General features: G+C 54.1%; 1 protein-coding gene across 4 annotated transcripts in view; it reads left to right on the forward strand.

Annotated features, from left to right (window-relative positions):
* Positions 1-14,309, forward strand: part of GRHL3 (grainyhead like transcription factor 3) — a 35,948-nt gene that overhangs the window by 18,307 nt on the left and 3,332 nt on the right. For all 4 annotated transcript variants that reach the window (XM_010355735.2, XM_030913430.1, XM_030913429.1 and 1 more), the window contains 10 exons: positions 261-414; positions 617-728; positions 1,968-2,062; positions 4,749-4,907; positions 5,332-5,410; positions 5,530-5,663; positions 7,523-7,557; positions 8,974-9,062; positions 9,860-9,945; positions 12,420-12,484. In XM_010355735.2, coding sequence (XP_010354037.1) covers positions 261-414; positions 617-728; positions 1,968-2,062; positions 4,749-4,907; positions 5,332-5,410; positions 5,530-5,663; positions 7,523-7,557; positions 8,974-9,062; positions 9,860-9,945; positions 12,420-12,484 — 1,008 coding nt within the window. The remainder of the gene's footprint in view (positions 1-260; positions 415-616; positions 729-1,967; positions 2,063-4,748; positions 4,908-5,331; positions 5,411-5,529; positions 5,664-7,522; positions 7,558-8,973; positions 9,063-9,859; positions 9,946-12,419; positions 12,485-14,309) is intronic.

Raw genomic sequence — 14,309 nt, forward strand, 5'->3', positions numbered from 1 at the left:
CTTAGTTGTCCCTGGTTTTGTCACCTCTCAAGGTTCTCTCTAATTTTCACTGGGCCCTCATTATTCAGCAGGATTGTGGCTCAACAAGGCCATTAAATAGAACCCCCAAATTGAGGAAACTGGGGCCCAAGGAAGTAAAGTTATTTTCCAAGGTCAGACAGCAAGTCTGTACCATAGCCTCAGGCTTCCTGCCCCACTGCTCTCTAGGGTACTTCCTGCCTGGGAGCCCAGCCTCACTGCCCTCTCCCTCCTCCCTGCAGTGACTTTGAATACACCCTGGGCTCCCCCAAAGCCATCCACATCAAGTCAGGCGAGTCACCCATGGCCTACCTCAACAAAGGCCAGTTCTACCCCGTCACCCTGCGGACCCCAGCAGGTGGCAAAGGCCTTGCCTTGTCCTCCAACAAAGTCAAGGTGCGTTGGCGTGGAACAGCTTCGGAAGGGGTGGAATGGGGCGAGATAGACCTCCTCCTTGGGCTAGCCACGGACCCTGGGGAAAGGCTGTTTGATTACAACCCATGGCCACAGGGTTGGGGAAGCTGAGGCAAAAGGGCAGGCCAGTGGACCCAGGCTCTAGGAAGAGGCCGGGAGTGACTGTGACCAACTGTGCTTGCAGAGTGTGGTGATGGTTGTCTTCGACAATGAGAAGGTCCCAGTAGAGCAGCTGCGTTTCTGGAAGCACTGGCATTCCCGGCAACCCACTGCCAAGCAGCGGGTCATCGACGTGGGTGAGAGCCTTCTCAAGCCGCCGCTCCAGCTCTGCGCTCCCCCCAGCCCCGCACCAATCAGGCCTTTTTCTTGCTCACCCCCGTTTCCCCACCCGGCTCTGACCTCTGTCTGCAGGTCAAACACTGTGGGGTTTGCAAGGATTTTGCATCTGTTGACTTGAAGTCTTGGCCTCTCTTCTGTTTTGCTTTGGGATAAACAGGGCCCTGGGGACGGACCCTAGCACTGTGAAATAAATAGGGCCCTGAGATGCTGGCCTGTTTGTCCCCATCAGGAGGCTGATGAAGACACAAAGGGACAAGATAAGGTGCAGGCAGCAGGTGGTTCAGAAGGCCTGAGGCACAGCACAGGATGTTCAGCTTTTGGGAGCTGGGCAGAGGAAAGGCTCTCTGTGGGTGCCACCTGGTCCCCATCCCTAGCCCTGAAACAAGGGGGAGGCACAGCCCGCCATCAAGTCTTCAGCTTCTGGCTCCCTTACTCCCTTCCTGGCTGTGTGACCTGTGTCACCTCACCTTCCTGAGCCTCAGTTTGTTCACCTCTCAAACGGGCTGAGGCCAGCTGCCTTGCCTGCTTACAGTGCTGATTTCTGCTTTGGAGTTGTGTGCACTGGGGAACACGATACACACAGGGGACTGTTTAATGACTTGTCCGAGAGGCTGGACAGCAGAGTAGTAAGGAGCATGGTTTCAGGAGCCAGAGAGATCGGAGCTCCAGCCCCTACTCTGCCTTTTAATAAAAGCTGAGTGACCTTAGCCAAGTAACCAAACCTCTCTGAGCTTCGTTTTCCTCATATATAAACTGAATATTCAAAGCATAGTTGTGAGGATGAACTAAGGGCTTAGCGTGTTGTAAGTGCTGAAGGAATGATACTTGCTAACCCTACTACTTTTGCTATTGCTCTTACTACCCCTATTACTGTTGTTATTACCATACTGCTGCTGCTGCTTCATCTGGGAGAACTCCCAAATCACAGCCATGGTGAAAAGTACAACCTCCACCCCCAATATGATGAGCCTATTTGGCAAAGCTTGGGGTTCCCTCTGGGACTTGGGGCAGATCCGCTTCTCAGGCTGGATCTGTTTTCCCATCTGTAATCCAGGGCACAGGAATCCCTTTTCCTCCCTGGATTGAAGTGTGGTTCTTGGGGGAGAGGATGTATGCCCCTGCCAAGAGTGAGGCCCAGTCAAGTGGCCCCAGATCCCTTCCTTCCTAATTCTACTTCTGGTCTCCTGTGGTTTCAGCTGACTGCAAAGAAAACTTCAACACTGTGGAGCACATTGAGGAGGTGGCCTATAATGCACTGTCCTTTGTGTGGAACGTGAATGAAGAGGCCAAGGTCAGTGCTGAGGGCAGTGGCTGGGATGGGACTGGGCTGCCCGGAAGTCCCTATTCTGGAGGAGAGGTTTTCTTACACCTAGGAGAGTGGCAGCTCTGACGAGTGTACCCATGGAGGAGGCAGGACGTAGTGTGGTGTGGAAGCTCAGGCTTTGGAGCCAGGCAGGCTGGGTCTGCATCCCACCTTTCCACCTGTTGGTCCAAAGTGTGACTTTGGGCCAGTGCCGTAGTCCCTCTGAGCCCCGGTTGTTTTGCCTATAAAATAGGAGTGGCATCATAGCACCAACTGGTAGGCTGTAGTGAGGAGCAGGTGAGATAAGTAACAGGTAGAGCATACACCTGGCCCAAAAGTGGCAGCTGTTGATATTACTCCAGTCCACCCATTTACTAGATGGGAAAACTGAGCCTTCTGCATGGTCACACAGCAAGCCACTGGGGGCACCCAGGTTTCCTGACTTCTTGGCCAGTGCAGAGTGTCACATGCAGGAGAAATGCGAAGGAGTCCGGTGAATGAGGGCTTGAATCCCAGTTATCTCACTTCTCTGAGCCCATAAAAATGAGAACAGTAACCTGCCTGCTAGGATTGGAGTGCAGACCCCACAAGATCATGCACGTCTACAAACCGGAGAGGCCTGAGAGACGGAGCCTCTGGTGATGTTTTCATGCCAGTAGTTAAGCCATGAAGATCCTTCCAGCTTTAGTGCTTGAGCCCAGCCGCGGGCTTGCCGTGTGCTCATGGGCCTCGCAGTGTCTTAGTTTGCTGTTTAGAGAGCCGGCATGGTGGAGAGGCACTAGTGTGGGAGTCGGGAGCTGAGTACCTTTGGCCTGTCCCTTCTCTCCCTGGACCAGGCTTACCTCACTCACCAGGGTCAGGTCCAGCTCATCTCAGGGGCATTTCTGGCCTGGAGAGGCTGGGGAGCTAACTTCTGCCTCTCTGCCTGCCTCCAGGGATGGCCAAGCCGCCTGGAGAAGATGGAGGTAAAGGAGCTCAGAAAACACAAAGGGAGCACAAAGGCAGGGATGATTATTATTCAGACAGGCACCGACTGGAGGAGGAGCTGGGGCCTCGGGTTCAGGGAGGTGGGAGTTTCATGGGAAGGGAGAAATGGGTTTCGGTGGGGATTTTCTCACAGCCTCTTAAGCCCCCAGGCTTGGGTCTTTCTCAGGTGCGAGCTGGGCGGGGGCTGCATGAGGGCAGAGCTGGCTGAGGGGGAGGTATGTCTGGCATGTGCCTGGGGGCCTGGTCCGCACAGCCAGGGAAAGAAGGGGGTCTGCTCAGACACACCCCCCTACATCCTGTTTGGGTCAGGGTCATTTCCAAAGGAAATGTTCCAAAGACCAGGGGCCAGCCTGCGATGCAGGGGCTGGGGTTCCCATGGAGCCCCAGAGAAGGACAATCACCAGGTGATCTTGCCAGGGTTTGCCCAGCTGAGACCGACCCCAGGCGACCATCAATTGGGCATAGGCTTTGGGATGAGACTTCCAGCTGTCCCTCTCATGGCAATAGTCACAACATATCAAGCATACACCCCCCCGACAGCCTCACAAGATAGGTTTCATTATCCTCATTCTGCAGACAAGGAAACTGAGGCTCAGTGAGGTGAAAGGATTTGTCTGAAGCCACATATAGCTAGTGAGCAGCAGAGCAGAGCTTCCTGCGGCAGGTGTGGGCGGCCCCACCGCCCGGCTCACTTTGTGATGCCTCACACCTGACTCCCTGGGGGAACAGCAGCAATTATGGCCCTGCGCAGAGGTTCTATTTCCCCGACTGTAAGATGGGGTGACTAGGACGCTCCCTTGCTGTATGTGGGGTGGGATCAAATCAGCGGGAAGAACCTCTCACTAGAGGGTCCTGCTGTGGCTGGAGTGGGTGGCTGGGGTGGAGAGGGGCTATGTCTCTGGGCCAGCAGGAAAGTAGTCTCCCTGTGCTGGGGACAGGGGACTCAGCCCTTTTCCACCTCCTTGTCCTGAGTTGCAGAAAAATGAGGCTCTGGATCTTTTTTTTTTTTTTTTTTTTTTTTTTTTTTTTTTTTTTGAGACGGAGTCTCGCTCTGTCGCCCGGGCTGGAGTGCAGTGGCCGGATCTCAGCTCACTGCAAGCTCCGCCTCCCGGGTTTACGCCATTCTCGTGCCTCAGCCTCCCGAGTAGCTGGGACTACAGGCGCCCGCCACCTCGCCCGGCTAGTTTTTTGTATTTTTTAGTAGAGACGGGGTTTCACCGTGTTAGCCAGGATGGTCTCGATCTCCTGACCTCGTGATCCGCCCATCTCGGCCTCCCAAAGTGCTGGGATTACAGGCTTGAGCCACCGCGCCCGGCCGAGGCTCTGGATCTTAAGCTCCTACAGGACGCTTGACACCTCTCCCCCGCCAGTCTCCACCCCTTGGGCTGCCCTTGGCAGTCTAGCAGAAACTGTACCAACAGAGGTGAAAAGCCTGGGCTGTGAGTCTGGGTTCAAACCCCTGCTGCACCACACACTGCCCGTGTCACCTCGGGCAAGTTGCCCCACCTCTCTGAGCATCAGCTCCCCATCTGTGAAAGAGGAGTGCTGATGTTTGCCTTCTAGGGGCCCAGTGAGGCTTAAGGGTGAGCAGCAGGCACACAGAACGCTAGAAAAACAGGATCACTGTGGGACGGTGGGGCTGGGCACCTGGGCAGGCCACTTACCCAGCGGCCCCCTCTGTCTCCAGGTGTTCATCGGCGTAAACTGTCTGAGCACAGACTTTTCCTCACAAAAGGGGGTGAAGGGTGTCCCCCTGAACCTGCAGATTGACACCTATGACTGTGGCTCGGGCACTGAGCGCCTGGTGCACCGTGCTGTCTGCCAGATCAAGATCTTCTGTGACAAGGTGACTGGACCAGGCAGACCCTCTGCTGGGTCCTGGGGAGGTAGAAGGGCCAAGCCCTGACCCGTGCATCCTCCTAGCCTCTCTGGGTTGTCTGTCTCTCTCTGTTTTTCTATCCCTTCTCCTCCTTCTTCTCTGTCTCCTCCTCCACCCCCACTCCTCCATCTCTCTGTCTCTCTGAGTTTCTTCTTTTCTGTCTTCTGTCTGTCTGCCTCTCTCATGGTCTGTACTGACCTCAGGCAAGCAGGGCCAGGCCCCACTGGCCAGGCTGGGCCAGGTAAGTGCTGGTACCTTCCCATTTCCTGGTCTTGTTCTGGAAAAAAGAAGGACCAGAAGCCTGGCCCATATTTAAGATGCAAAGCAGCAGCTGTGAAAGTAGCTAGCCCCTCCCAGGCCCTTGGTGACCCTCTCTCCTTCTCCCCTGCAGGGAGCTGAGAGGAAAATGCGCGATGACGAGCGGAAGCAGTTCCGGAGGAAGGTCAAGTGCCCTGACTCCAGTAACAGTGGTCAGTGGGGATCCAGGGCCTGGGTGGGTTGGTCTGGCGTGAAGGGGAGAAGGAGACCAGAGGTGGGAGGGACCTGAGCGGAAGGACCTGGGGGCACATGGGCTTCCTTCTCCCATCAGGCGTCAAAGGCTGCCTGCTGTCGGGCTTCAGGGGCAATGAGACGACGTACCTTCGGCCAGAGACTGACCTGGAGACGCCACCTGTGCTGTTCATCCCCAACGTGCACTTCTCCAGTCTGCAGCGCTCTGGAGGGGTGAGGCCAGGGCTGGGGTCTCGGGGAGGGGTCAAGAGAGGGTCCTGGCTCCTGGGTGGGGCCTGCCTTAGCGCAGACCAGTGGGGAGCAGTCTGCCACTCAGCCGGTTTCAAGACCTTTATTGAATCACAGGGGTTTAAACATGTATTTATGGTCCTATAGCTTCAGTGACCTATTGTACTGAAGAGAAGAATGTTATGAAGAAACAGATTTCATAACCATTAAAATGTTCGTGCTTAGGGCACACAAAGAGGAGGCTTCTGATATCTGACCCCAAATTTGACTGCAGCCACATGGAATTCTCATGGCAGTACTTGTGATGCTCACTGTGTGCCAGGTGTGGCTCTGAGCGCTTCCCAGGCATCACCTTCCTTACCCTTCTCTACAGCCCTGTGAAGTCAATAATAATGTCTCCCTGGATCCGTGGGGTAGAAATGGAGGCACAGAGAAGTTAAGAAACCTCCTGAGATTGCATAGCTAGTGAGTGGCAGAACCAGGATCTGGACTGAGGCACCTGTTCAGAATCCACACCTTTCCCCACTAGCTGCTCCGCCTCTCAAGCAGCCGGGACTGAGCGCCTGGCAGCCAGGAGTGGGCTGGGTTCCCTGTTACAGCTGTCCTCCGAGAGATTGCATCTACCCCCTTTTACAGGCACGGTCCCACAGCAATTCAGTGGCAGGGTCAAGACCCCAGAGCCTGTCTCCCAGTGCCCTTCCTCTGGAGAGTCTGAGCACTTCCTTCCTTTAGGGGTACAGGTCCGCACTGTTTCCTCAGGAATATTTATACAAATGGACCTCGGTGTACAAGGCATGTTTAGTGTATTGACTTAGGACAGTGAGGTAGACAGTGGCACTGAGAAGAGCAGCCAGTGCTGACAGCTTGGCACAGGCGCAGAGCACTGCCTGTGTCCCTCCTGTCTCTGCCGCCTTGGGAGCAGCACTGTGGCCTCACAGCACAGGCGGCTGTGTGAACCTGTTCTCTCTTGACTCTCCTCACTCTCTCACCAACTAGAGGCCCTGAGTAAGGAGATGACCACTCAGGGTGAAGGCCGCTGTGGCTAGGTTGACAGTCAACCTGTGGGGGATGAGGGCAGGCCAGTCTCCACACCTGTGAGCCTGGGAGAGGGGAAGCCCAGGGCAATAGCCAACAGAGAGCCTGAGTTTGAACCCCGACTCTGCCTCCTGCCGTGTGTGTCACCTCTAGAGGCTCTCTGCTCTCTCTAGGCCTCGGCTTCTTACCTCACAAGACTGGGTGATGCCTGCCCCAGACCGACAGTGCCAGGTACACTGTAGGGTCCAAGAAGAGGGCCTGTGGCCAGGCTTAGTGGCACACACCTGTAATCCCAGCTACTTGGGAGGCTGAGGTGGCAGGATTGCTTCAGCCCAGGAGGTCGAGGCTGCAGCCAGCTGTGATGGGGGACTGCACTCCAGCCTGGGAGACTTCCCTCCAGCAAAAAAAAAAAAAAAAAAAAAAAAAAAGCCTCTTCCCGTCGCCCCCTTGGCCCTCAGCTCCAACTGCCTAGAGACTGGCCACAGGACCATTTGCAATTCTCGGCCCTTCTGGGCATGCTGGGGCCCAGGTGGGGCTAAGGGCGGCTCTGCTCTGACAACACGGCTTTAGCACCTCCTGTGTGTTCATTGAGTCCCTGACCCGTCCAGCTTGGGCTGGGTGATTCCTTTCCACTCAACATCTCAGGTCACCTAAGGGCACTTGTCTGAGCAGAATGGGCTAGAAAGGCACTGTAACAGTATTCTCCCCACGTCCCACCAAAAATATTCCTCCCAGAGAGCCTCCAGCAGCCAGGGGCCCCTCTCATCTTCTTGTGTGTGATGGAAAATGTCTTTTTCGCTTCATTGCAGGCAGCCCCCTCGGCAGGACCCAACAGTTCCAACAGGTATGGAGAGCAGCAACCACACGCCTCCCTCCACACCTGTATCCCCTCCACACCTGTGCCCCCTCCACACCTGTATCCCTTCCACACCTGTGCTCCTTCCACACCTGTGCCCCCTCCACACCTGTGTCCCCTCCACACCTGTGTCCCCTCCACACCTGTGTCCCCTCCACACCTGTGCCCACTCCACACCTGTGCCCCCTCCACACCTGTGCCCCCTCCACACCTGTGCTCCCTCCACACCTGTGCCCTCTGTACCATGCCCATTGCCCCTAGCCTACTTTTCTCCCTGTTCCTTGTAAGCTAGGGCGTGGGGCCAGAGGAGGAAGCCACAAGCTTCCTACCCCAGCTCCCAAGCTAGATCCATGCTCCTTTCTCACTGAAACTGCCTGGGTTTTTATGGGTTTGTTTTATGTGAAAAGTTGGCGAATCTCTGGCGAGACATCAGCTTGTAAAAAAGGGAAAGGAAAAGAGTCTGTGGTGGTGCAGATTCAGAGAGAAGAGGGAAGCTGTGCTGGAGGCTTAGGGGATGAAAACCCTCCATCTCCTTCCCCAACACACACCCACTGGGGGGCCTAGCTGGGGCCTAGGAAAAAGGCCTTCGTGTCCTTCCTTCTGTCAGCCACAGCCTTAGTGCCCTGAGCAGTCCCTTCGCCTCTCTGAGCCTCAGCCTACACATTTGTCAGATGAGGAAAACAGCCTTGAGAGGGTGAGGAGGGTGGCATGGATATGGAATCTTCGTAAGTGGGAAAGCGCTTTATGAAGATCATTTGTTATAATCAGTTTCTTCCCTATGAACAAAATGTGCTTTTCAGATGGTGCTTTCACCCCAAATTGTGTCACTTGTCACCTCACAACAGCCTAAGAGTTAGGCAAGCAGGGTTATTGCCCTATTTTATGGATGAGGAAACTGAGGCTCAGAGAAGTGAAGTGCCTTCTAGTCACATAGCTGTTAAGTCACGGCAGCAGGACTGGAACCCAAGTCTGTCTTATTCCAAAGCCCACAGTCCTTCCATCCCCACTGCCTCACATCTGACCTGATTTCTTTTAAAAAGGAACGGTGATGATGATGATGAGTCCACATTTATTGAGGCCCTACTGTGCATCGCAGTGTTCTAAGAGCTGTGTGCATGGTCTCCTGTGGCCTCACACCACTCTATGAGGTACTGCTATCATTGCTTTCTCATCACCCCATTTTATAGATGCACCCAGGTCACACAGCTGGTGTGTGGCAGGGCTGGGATTTGAACCCAGGCAGTCCAACTCCAGACCTGCTGCTTTATCCCCACTGTCCCTCTGCTTTGCATCCACCCTTGTGTTTTCTTCCCCATTTCTAGGGCCCCTGGAGGCCCAGCAGGGTCTTTCAGCCTCTAGGGGCCCCCGAGTTCCTCACAAGCTCCCCCACTACCATCCCCACAGGCTGCCTCTGAAGCGTAGCTGCTCGCCCTTCGCTGAGGAGTTTGAGCCTCTGCCCTCCAAGCAGGCCAAGGAAGACGACCTTCAGAGAGGTGACCACCCGCCCTCCACATTTACTCACCGAGCCCACCCCAGCTCCCCGTCCCTCATGGCGTCCTGGAGAGGGCACGAGGAGCTGCCTTACCCCTTGGAGCTAGGTTTAGGTCAAGACTTGGGGGTGGGGGTAAGGAGGGCACCTCAGGCCTCTTGGAGAGACCACCACAGAACTGGTGGCTTCTGTCTCCTGAACTCGTGTGGACATGGGCACCCTGGGCAGCTGGCATAGTCAACAGGCTCAGTATGCTGGGCGAGTCCCCCTCCCCCACTTTTTCTAATGGGGAGTGGGAGAAGGGTGGGGTTTTGATGTCTGGCTTTCTGGCTTTGACACTCTAAATCTGTGACTTCTCGGGGTGGGGAACAAGCCCAAACCTCTGAGGGCTGTCGCTGACCATCAGAAAGAACCAACTGGCAGCTAAGCTCAGAAGCTTCCAGCAGCCATGAATCGAGCTATGCGTGGCACCTCGTGTTTCCAGACACCGCCATCCATTCCCACAATGGCTCTATGAAACAGCAGACAGAGCCTGCATTTTACAAACACATAAAATGAGGCTCCGTGATGTTAAAATCACGTTTGCAAGGTCACCTGGCTGGCAGGTAGGAGAGCAGCGGTTCAGACACCCTCACATCAGCACAGCTTAAGATACGTGGGAATCTGCAGATCTGGCCGAAGGGCCTCCCAGCTGGGCACAGCCCCTCAGCAGAAGTCAGTCTTCAAGTAACGTTTTCAGATTCCCCAGGCCCTGCTCACATTCTCTTCCTTGCACTCGTCAAGCTGCCCCTTTCTTTTCAGTTCTGTTGTACGTGCGGAGGGAGACTGAGGAGGTGTTTGACGCCCTCATGTTGAAGACCCCAGACCTGAAGGGGCTGAGGAATGCGGTAAGCTGCCTGTGGACCCTGCCCACCATGGCAGACCCCCTCTAGGCTCCTGTCCCCACTCCTCACCATGCAGTTCTGATTTCCCACAGGAGGGAACCTTGGCTTGCCGGTGGCCTACCCGTCCCACCCTGTTCAAGGGGCCTAAGGGGCCCTGCCGGTGGGGGTGTGCCTCCGCGATGTTATCTCCCAGTCAGAACCCTGACTGCACCCTGGGAATCGCACACACCATAAATCCTCCTTAATCTGATGCCTGCTGTCTGACAGGCCAGGGTTTTTTGTTGGCTTTGTAAACCTGTTTCTGTTTTAATGGGAATGGAACCCAAAAAGGCCAGGCCCCAGAGATGCTGTCTTTCTTTCCCAGGGGGCCTCATTCCGCCTGCTTGTGGTTGGCTGGGGGCCACTGGCTGGGGTGGCTGAAGTCAATGTCTGTGCAAGGAGACCTTCCCCAGCCCCCTAAACCACCAGAGAGTGGGCAAAACAGCCCAGTCATGAATAAAACCCATAGCCAGCTTTGTGGCTCCACCAAAAACTAAGCAAACAGCCTCCACCAGGGCCAGCTGTGCCTGAAGGTAGAACCACTCAGAAAAGCCAGATGGTGTCAAGATTTCAGGCTGGCAGAGTAAAAATGGCATCAAATAGTAACACTAGCTGACCTTTATTGAAGGCCCACTATGTGCCAGGCAGTTGGTCAGACATGCTGCCTGTGCTGGCTCATCATGTGCCCTTAACAACCCTGAAAAGTGGGTACTATTCGTATCTCCTCATTTCCTGAGAATACAGCCTCCGAGAGGTCGGGTGACTTGCCAGGGTTCCTCAGCTCCAGGTGACAGAGCCGGGATGCCAGCCCAGGCTCTCCTCACACTGCTCGGCTGCGTGCTCTTTACGCATCATCAGCCCTGCTTGGCATCAGCCCCAGGAAGTTGGGCTCACAAAGACCATTAATGTCACCTAAATATAGACTCAGAGGCTTTGGACAATAACCTTAAAGGGTCAGCTCCCCATCTAGTGCCTGCGCTCCCTCTCTCCAGCAGCGCCTCCAAGCTGGTGCCCACTTCTGACCTGTGTACTTCTAGGAATGGAGAGTTCACTACCTAGGGGCAGCCATGGTGTCTTTGTCCAATTTGTGGTGAGACAGTTCCTGAGTTCTTCCTTAGATTGACTTGAGATCTTCTTCCTGGTAGCTTTCAGTCACATCATCATGAAAAGAAATAGTAGTCTAAGAACTTTTCTTGCCAGGAGGAATCTCTGTTAGGGCAGAGAATAACTGAGAAGTTGAACCCGATCCTTTTTCTAAAATGCCAGAGAGGATGACCTCTACCTGAAACCCAGGACCTGAGGCTTGCTGCAGCCTCTAGGCAGCTGGTACTAATCAACACCGATGTCTTTTACAGAGCTGTTACCCTGGCACAGGCACTGGGCTGAGCCCTTTACGTATTTGTCTCAATTCATGTGCAGAACTACCCTGTGTATACATTCTATTACTATGCCCATTTTACAAGTGAGGAAACTGAGGCTCAGAGAAGTAACAGTGACCTGTCCAAAGTTCTGCATGTTCAGGTGGCTCAGCTGGGACCAGATTGGATCTGCCTGCCCCAGAGGAAACTTCAGAAGCTCTGGGGAGACAGCCTGATGCTGGCTGTGTCATCTCAGGCAGGTCACTCAACAAGCCTCTGACCCACAGACTCCTCATGCAGGGAACTAAGTTCCAGCATTTTCGGATGTGATGGAGTCAGTTAACCTGGGGTCTAGGCCTTGGGCGCGTGGCTTATCCTGTTCGAGCTCCACATGCTCGCCCATCAAATGGGGTTAATAATTCCAGCCTAGATGGGGGAGATGTCTGGGCTTTCCCCTGTCACAGCAGAGCAAGAAGCATCCTCATTGCTCTGCTTCTAAAAAAAAAAAAAACGACACTGACCACTTATTCAGGTCTCAGTACATGCCAGGAGCTGTCCTAAGTGTTTAATGTGGATCAATCCACTTAATTCTTCCAGCAACCCTCTGAGGTGGGCACTGTTTCTGTGTCCACAGGTAGCTGGCACGAGGCCAGCCAGCTGGTACCTGGGTGCACCCGCAGCACTAGGACAGTTTCAATGTCTGATGGGCGAGTTCAGGGCAGTGATAGATGCTCTTCAGGCTATTTTTCAGCCACTAAAAATGCTGCTTGACAACTGTTCGTTGTGATATAGGAAGGCTTATAATAGGATGATAAGTAAAAAGATATATAAAACCAGGTGGAGCCTAGAAACATTTATACACATAACTGTACACATGACCAAAAGATGGGAAGATGCACACTCAGTGTCTGTCTCTGAGAAACAGGATTATAGATGGTTGTAATTTTCTTCTTCATATTTGTCCACAATATGCATATATTTTACTTCTATAATCAGGAAGTAAAAAAAGTGATGGCATAAAAGACTTGTCTACATCTAGCGTGGGCAGCAGGCAATGAATCACCTGTCTTTTCCTTCCAGATCTCTGAGAAGTATGGGTTCCCTGAAGAGAACATTTACAAAGTCTACAAGAAATGCAAGCGAGGGTGAGTGCCTAGTTCACCCTCCCCCAGCTGGTTGCTCAGTGCTGAGCAGTGTTTGTACTTGGCCTTTGTGGAGGGGCTGAGGGGCTGTGGAGTTGGGGTGGACAGCCCCTCAGCCAGGCCAGGGCCACTGGTCACCTCTCCATCTGCAGAGACAAGACATGGGTCACAATTGGGAAGGATGGGAGTGGGAGACAAGTGGAAGGGTCTTTACATATGATCTCCTGTGTGGGGTGGAGGGAGAGTGGAGGGTCATGTGTCAGAAGACCCAGGTTCAAGGCCACTGGGAAATCAAGCCATTTGATTATAATGATTGTAGTGACCACCATCCACTTGACCACTCACTATGTGTCAGACACCAGGCTGAACACACCCCACTTAACCCTCACAGCCACACTAAGAGTCCTCATTTGACAGATAAGGAAACTGAGGCTCAGAGGTAATAAGCAGTGTTCAGGGGCAGGAGAAGTAGATCAAAGGCATGAGGTAGGCAGGCCCAACAAAGTTGCTACTAACAGAGCCGTAGGCAGGGAGGGAGTGGCTGGCGATGAGTCTGGAAAAGGAATTGTGATTGGGAATCATTTTGAGGGAATCCAGCCAGGGATGCTCCACAGACCTCTTCCACCTTTGCTAGCCAGACTAGGCCAGGAGTAAAGCTGTACCCTCTAGGGGCAGGCAGTGCCTGGCTGCCTACCATGGGCTCCTGAGGACCACAGTACCTTTGTTGTCTGCTCAGAAGATCCCTTGGGAAAGGGAGGTAGGGTCACATGGTAACTCTCCTCCAGACATCTGTCCCCTGGTCAGAGTCAGTGAGCCTGGCCTCTGCAGCCCTTCCTGAGTAGGTGACTTCACCAGCCTGGCATAGGGCCCCCAGACAGTGAGGAATTGTCACTGCTATTGCCAGCCCAGAGGCCCCAGAACCAGAGCCCTGGGAAATGCACTCCCAGCCCCTCTGCGCACAGCTCCAATCTGATCCTCTTGCTGTGGATAGTCTAACTCCAGCGACATTTGCTAGTAGCACCTTGGAGGTGCTCAGCCGCTTGCCCTGTGGCTATTGCATGTGGATCTTCCGTTTTAGAAGACTTTGCAAAGTGAGGCAGGTTTTATACTCAAGCTGAGTCCCCATCTCATCAGGCCTAGGGGCCTGGCCGCCTTCCTCACAGGCCCAGCCCTGCCTTCCTTCCTCCTCCTTGGTTCCTACCTAGCCTTCCATAGAAGGCTGAGCGTGGGGCAAGGTGTCCATCCCTGCAGCCCCTGGGAAGGGTTTTTTTTTGCTTTTAGTTGCATACATGTCTAGTTTTTTGTGTGTCTTTTTTTCCAAGTTTCGGTTTCCAACTGAGTCTCACATGCTCTGTAGAGTGAAATCCACTTCATGGCGAAGGGCAGGCTCTGCTTTGCCCAGACAAGCCCAGCTGCACTCTCCCTTCAGCACCGGTGCCCACGCCCCCTGGCTCCAGCCCCACCTGTGGCAGGCCTCCCTTACCAATCCCACTCCAGGCCGGGCTGTGTGATTGCGTGGGGGGGTAGGAGGGTGGGGTGTGCATACAAGAATGTTCCCCAGCCCCACTAACTGAGTTGCCAGAGGCTTCCTCTTAAGCCCCAGTCAGCTATTGAAATCATAATTCTAAAACTTCCCATTTATGGGGCACTTCCTACACACCAGGCACTGGGCTGCGTCCCTCCCGAGCATCACTCACGGACCCTTTGAGCTGGGTATGCTTATCTCCGTTTGTACGTATGGGGAAGCTGAGGTCTGCAGTAGTTACAAGGTCGTGAGTTAGGAACTGGCAGAAGCATCCCCGACGTCTAAAGCCTGTACAGGCATCCA

The sequence above is a fragment of the Rhinopithecus roxellana genome, chromosome 12 (assembly GCF_007565055.1).
Source record: "Rhinopithecus roxellana isolate Shanxi Qingling chromosome 12, ASM756505v1, whole genome shotgun sequence".
NCBI lineage: Eukaryota > Metazoa > Chordata > Mammalia > Primates > Cercopithecidae > Rhinopithecus > Rhinopithecus roxellana.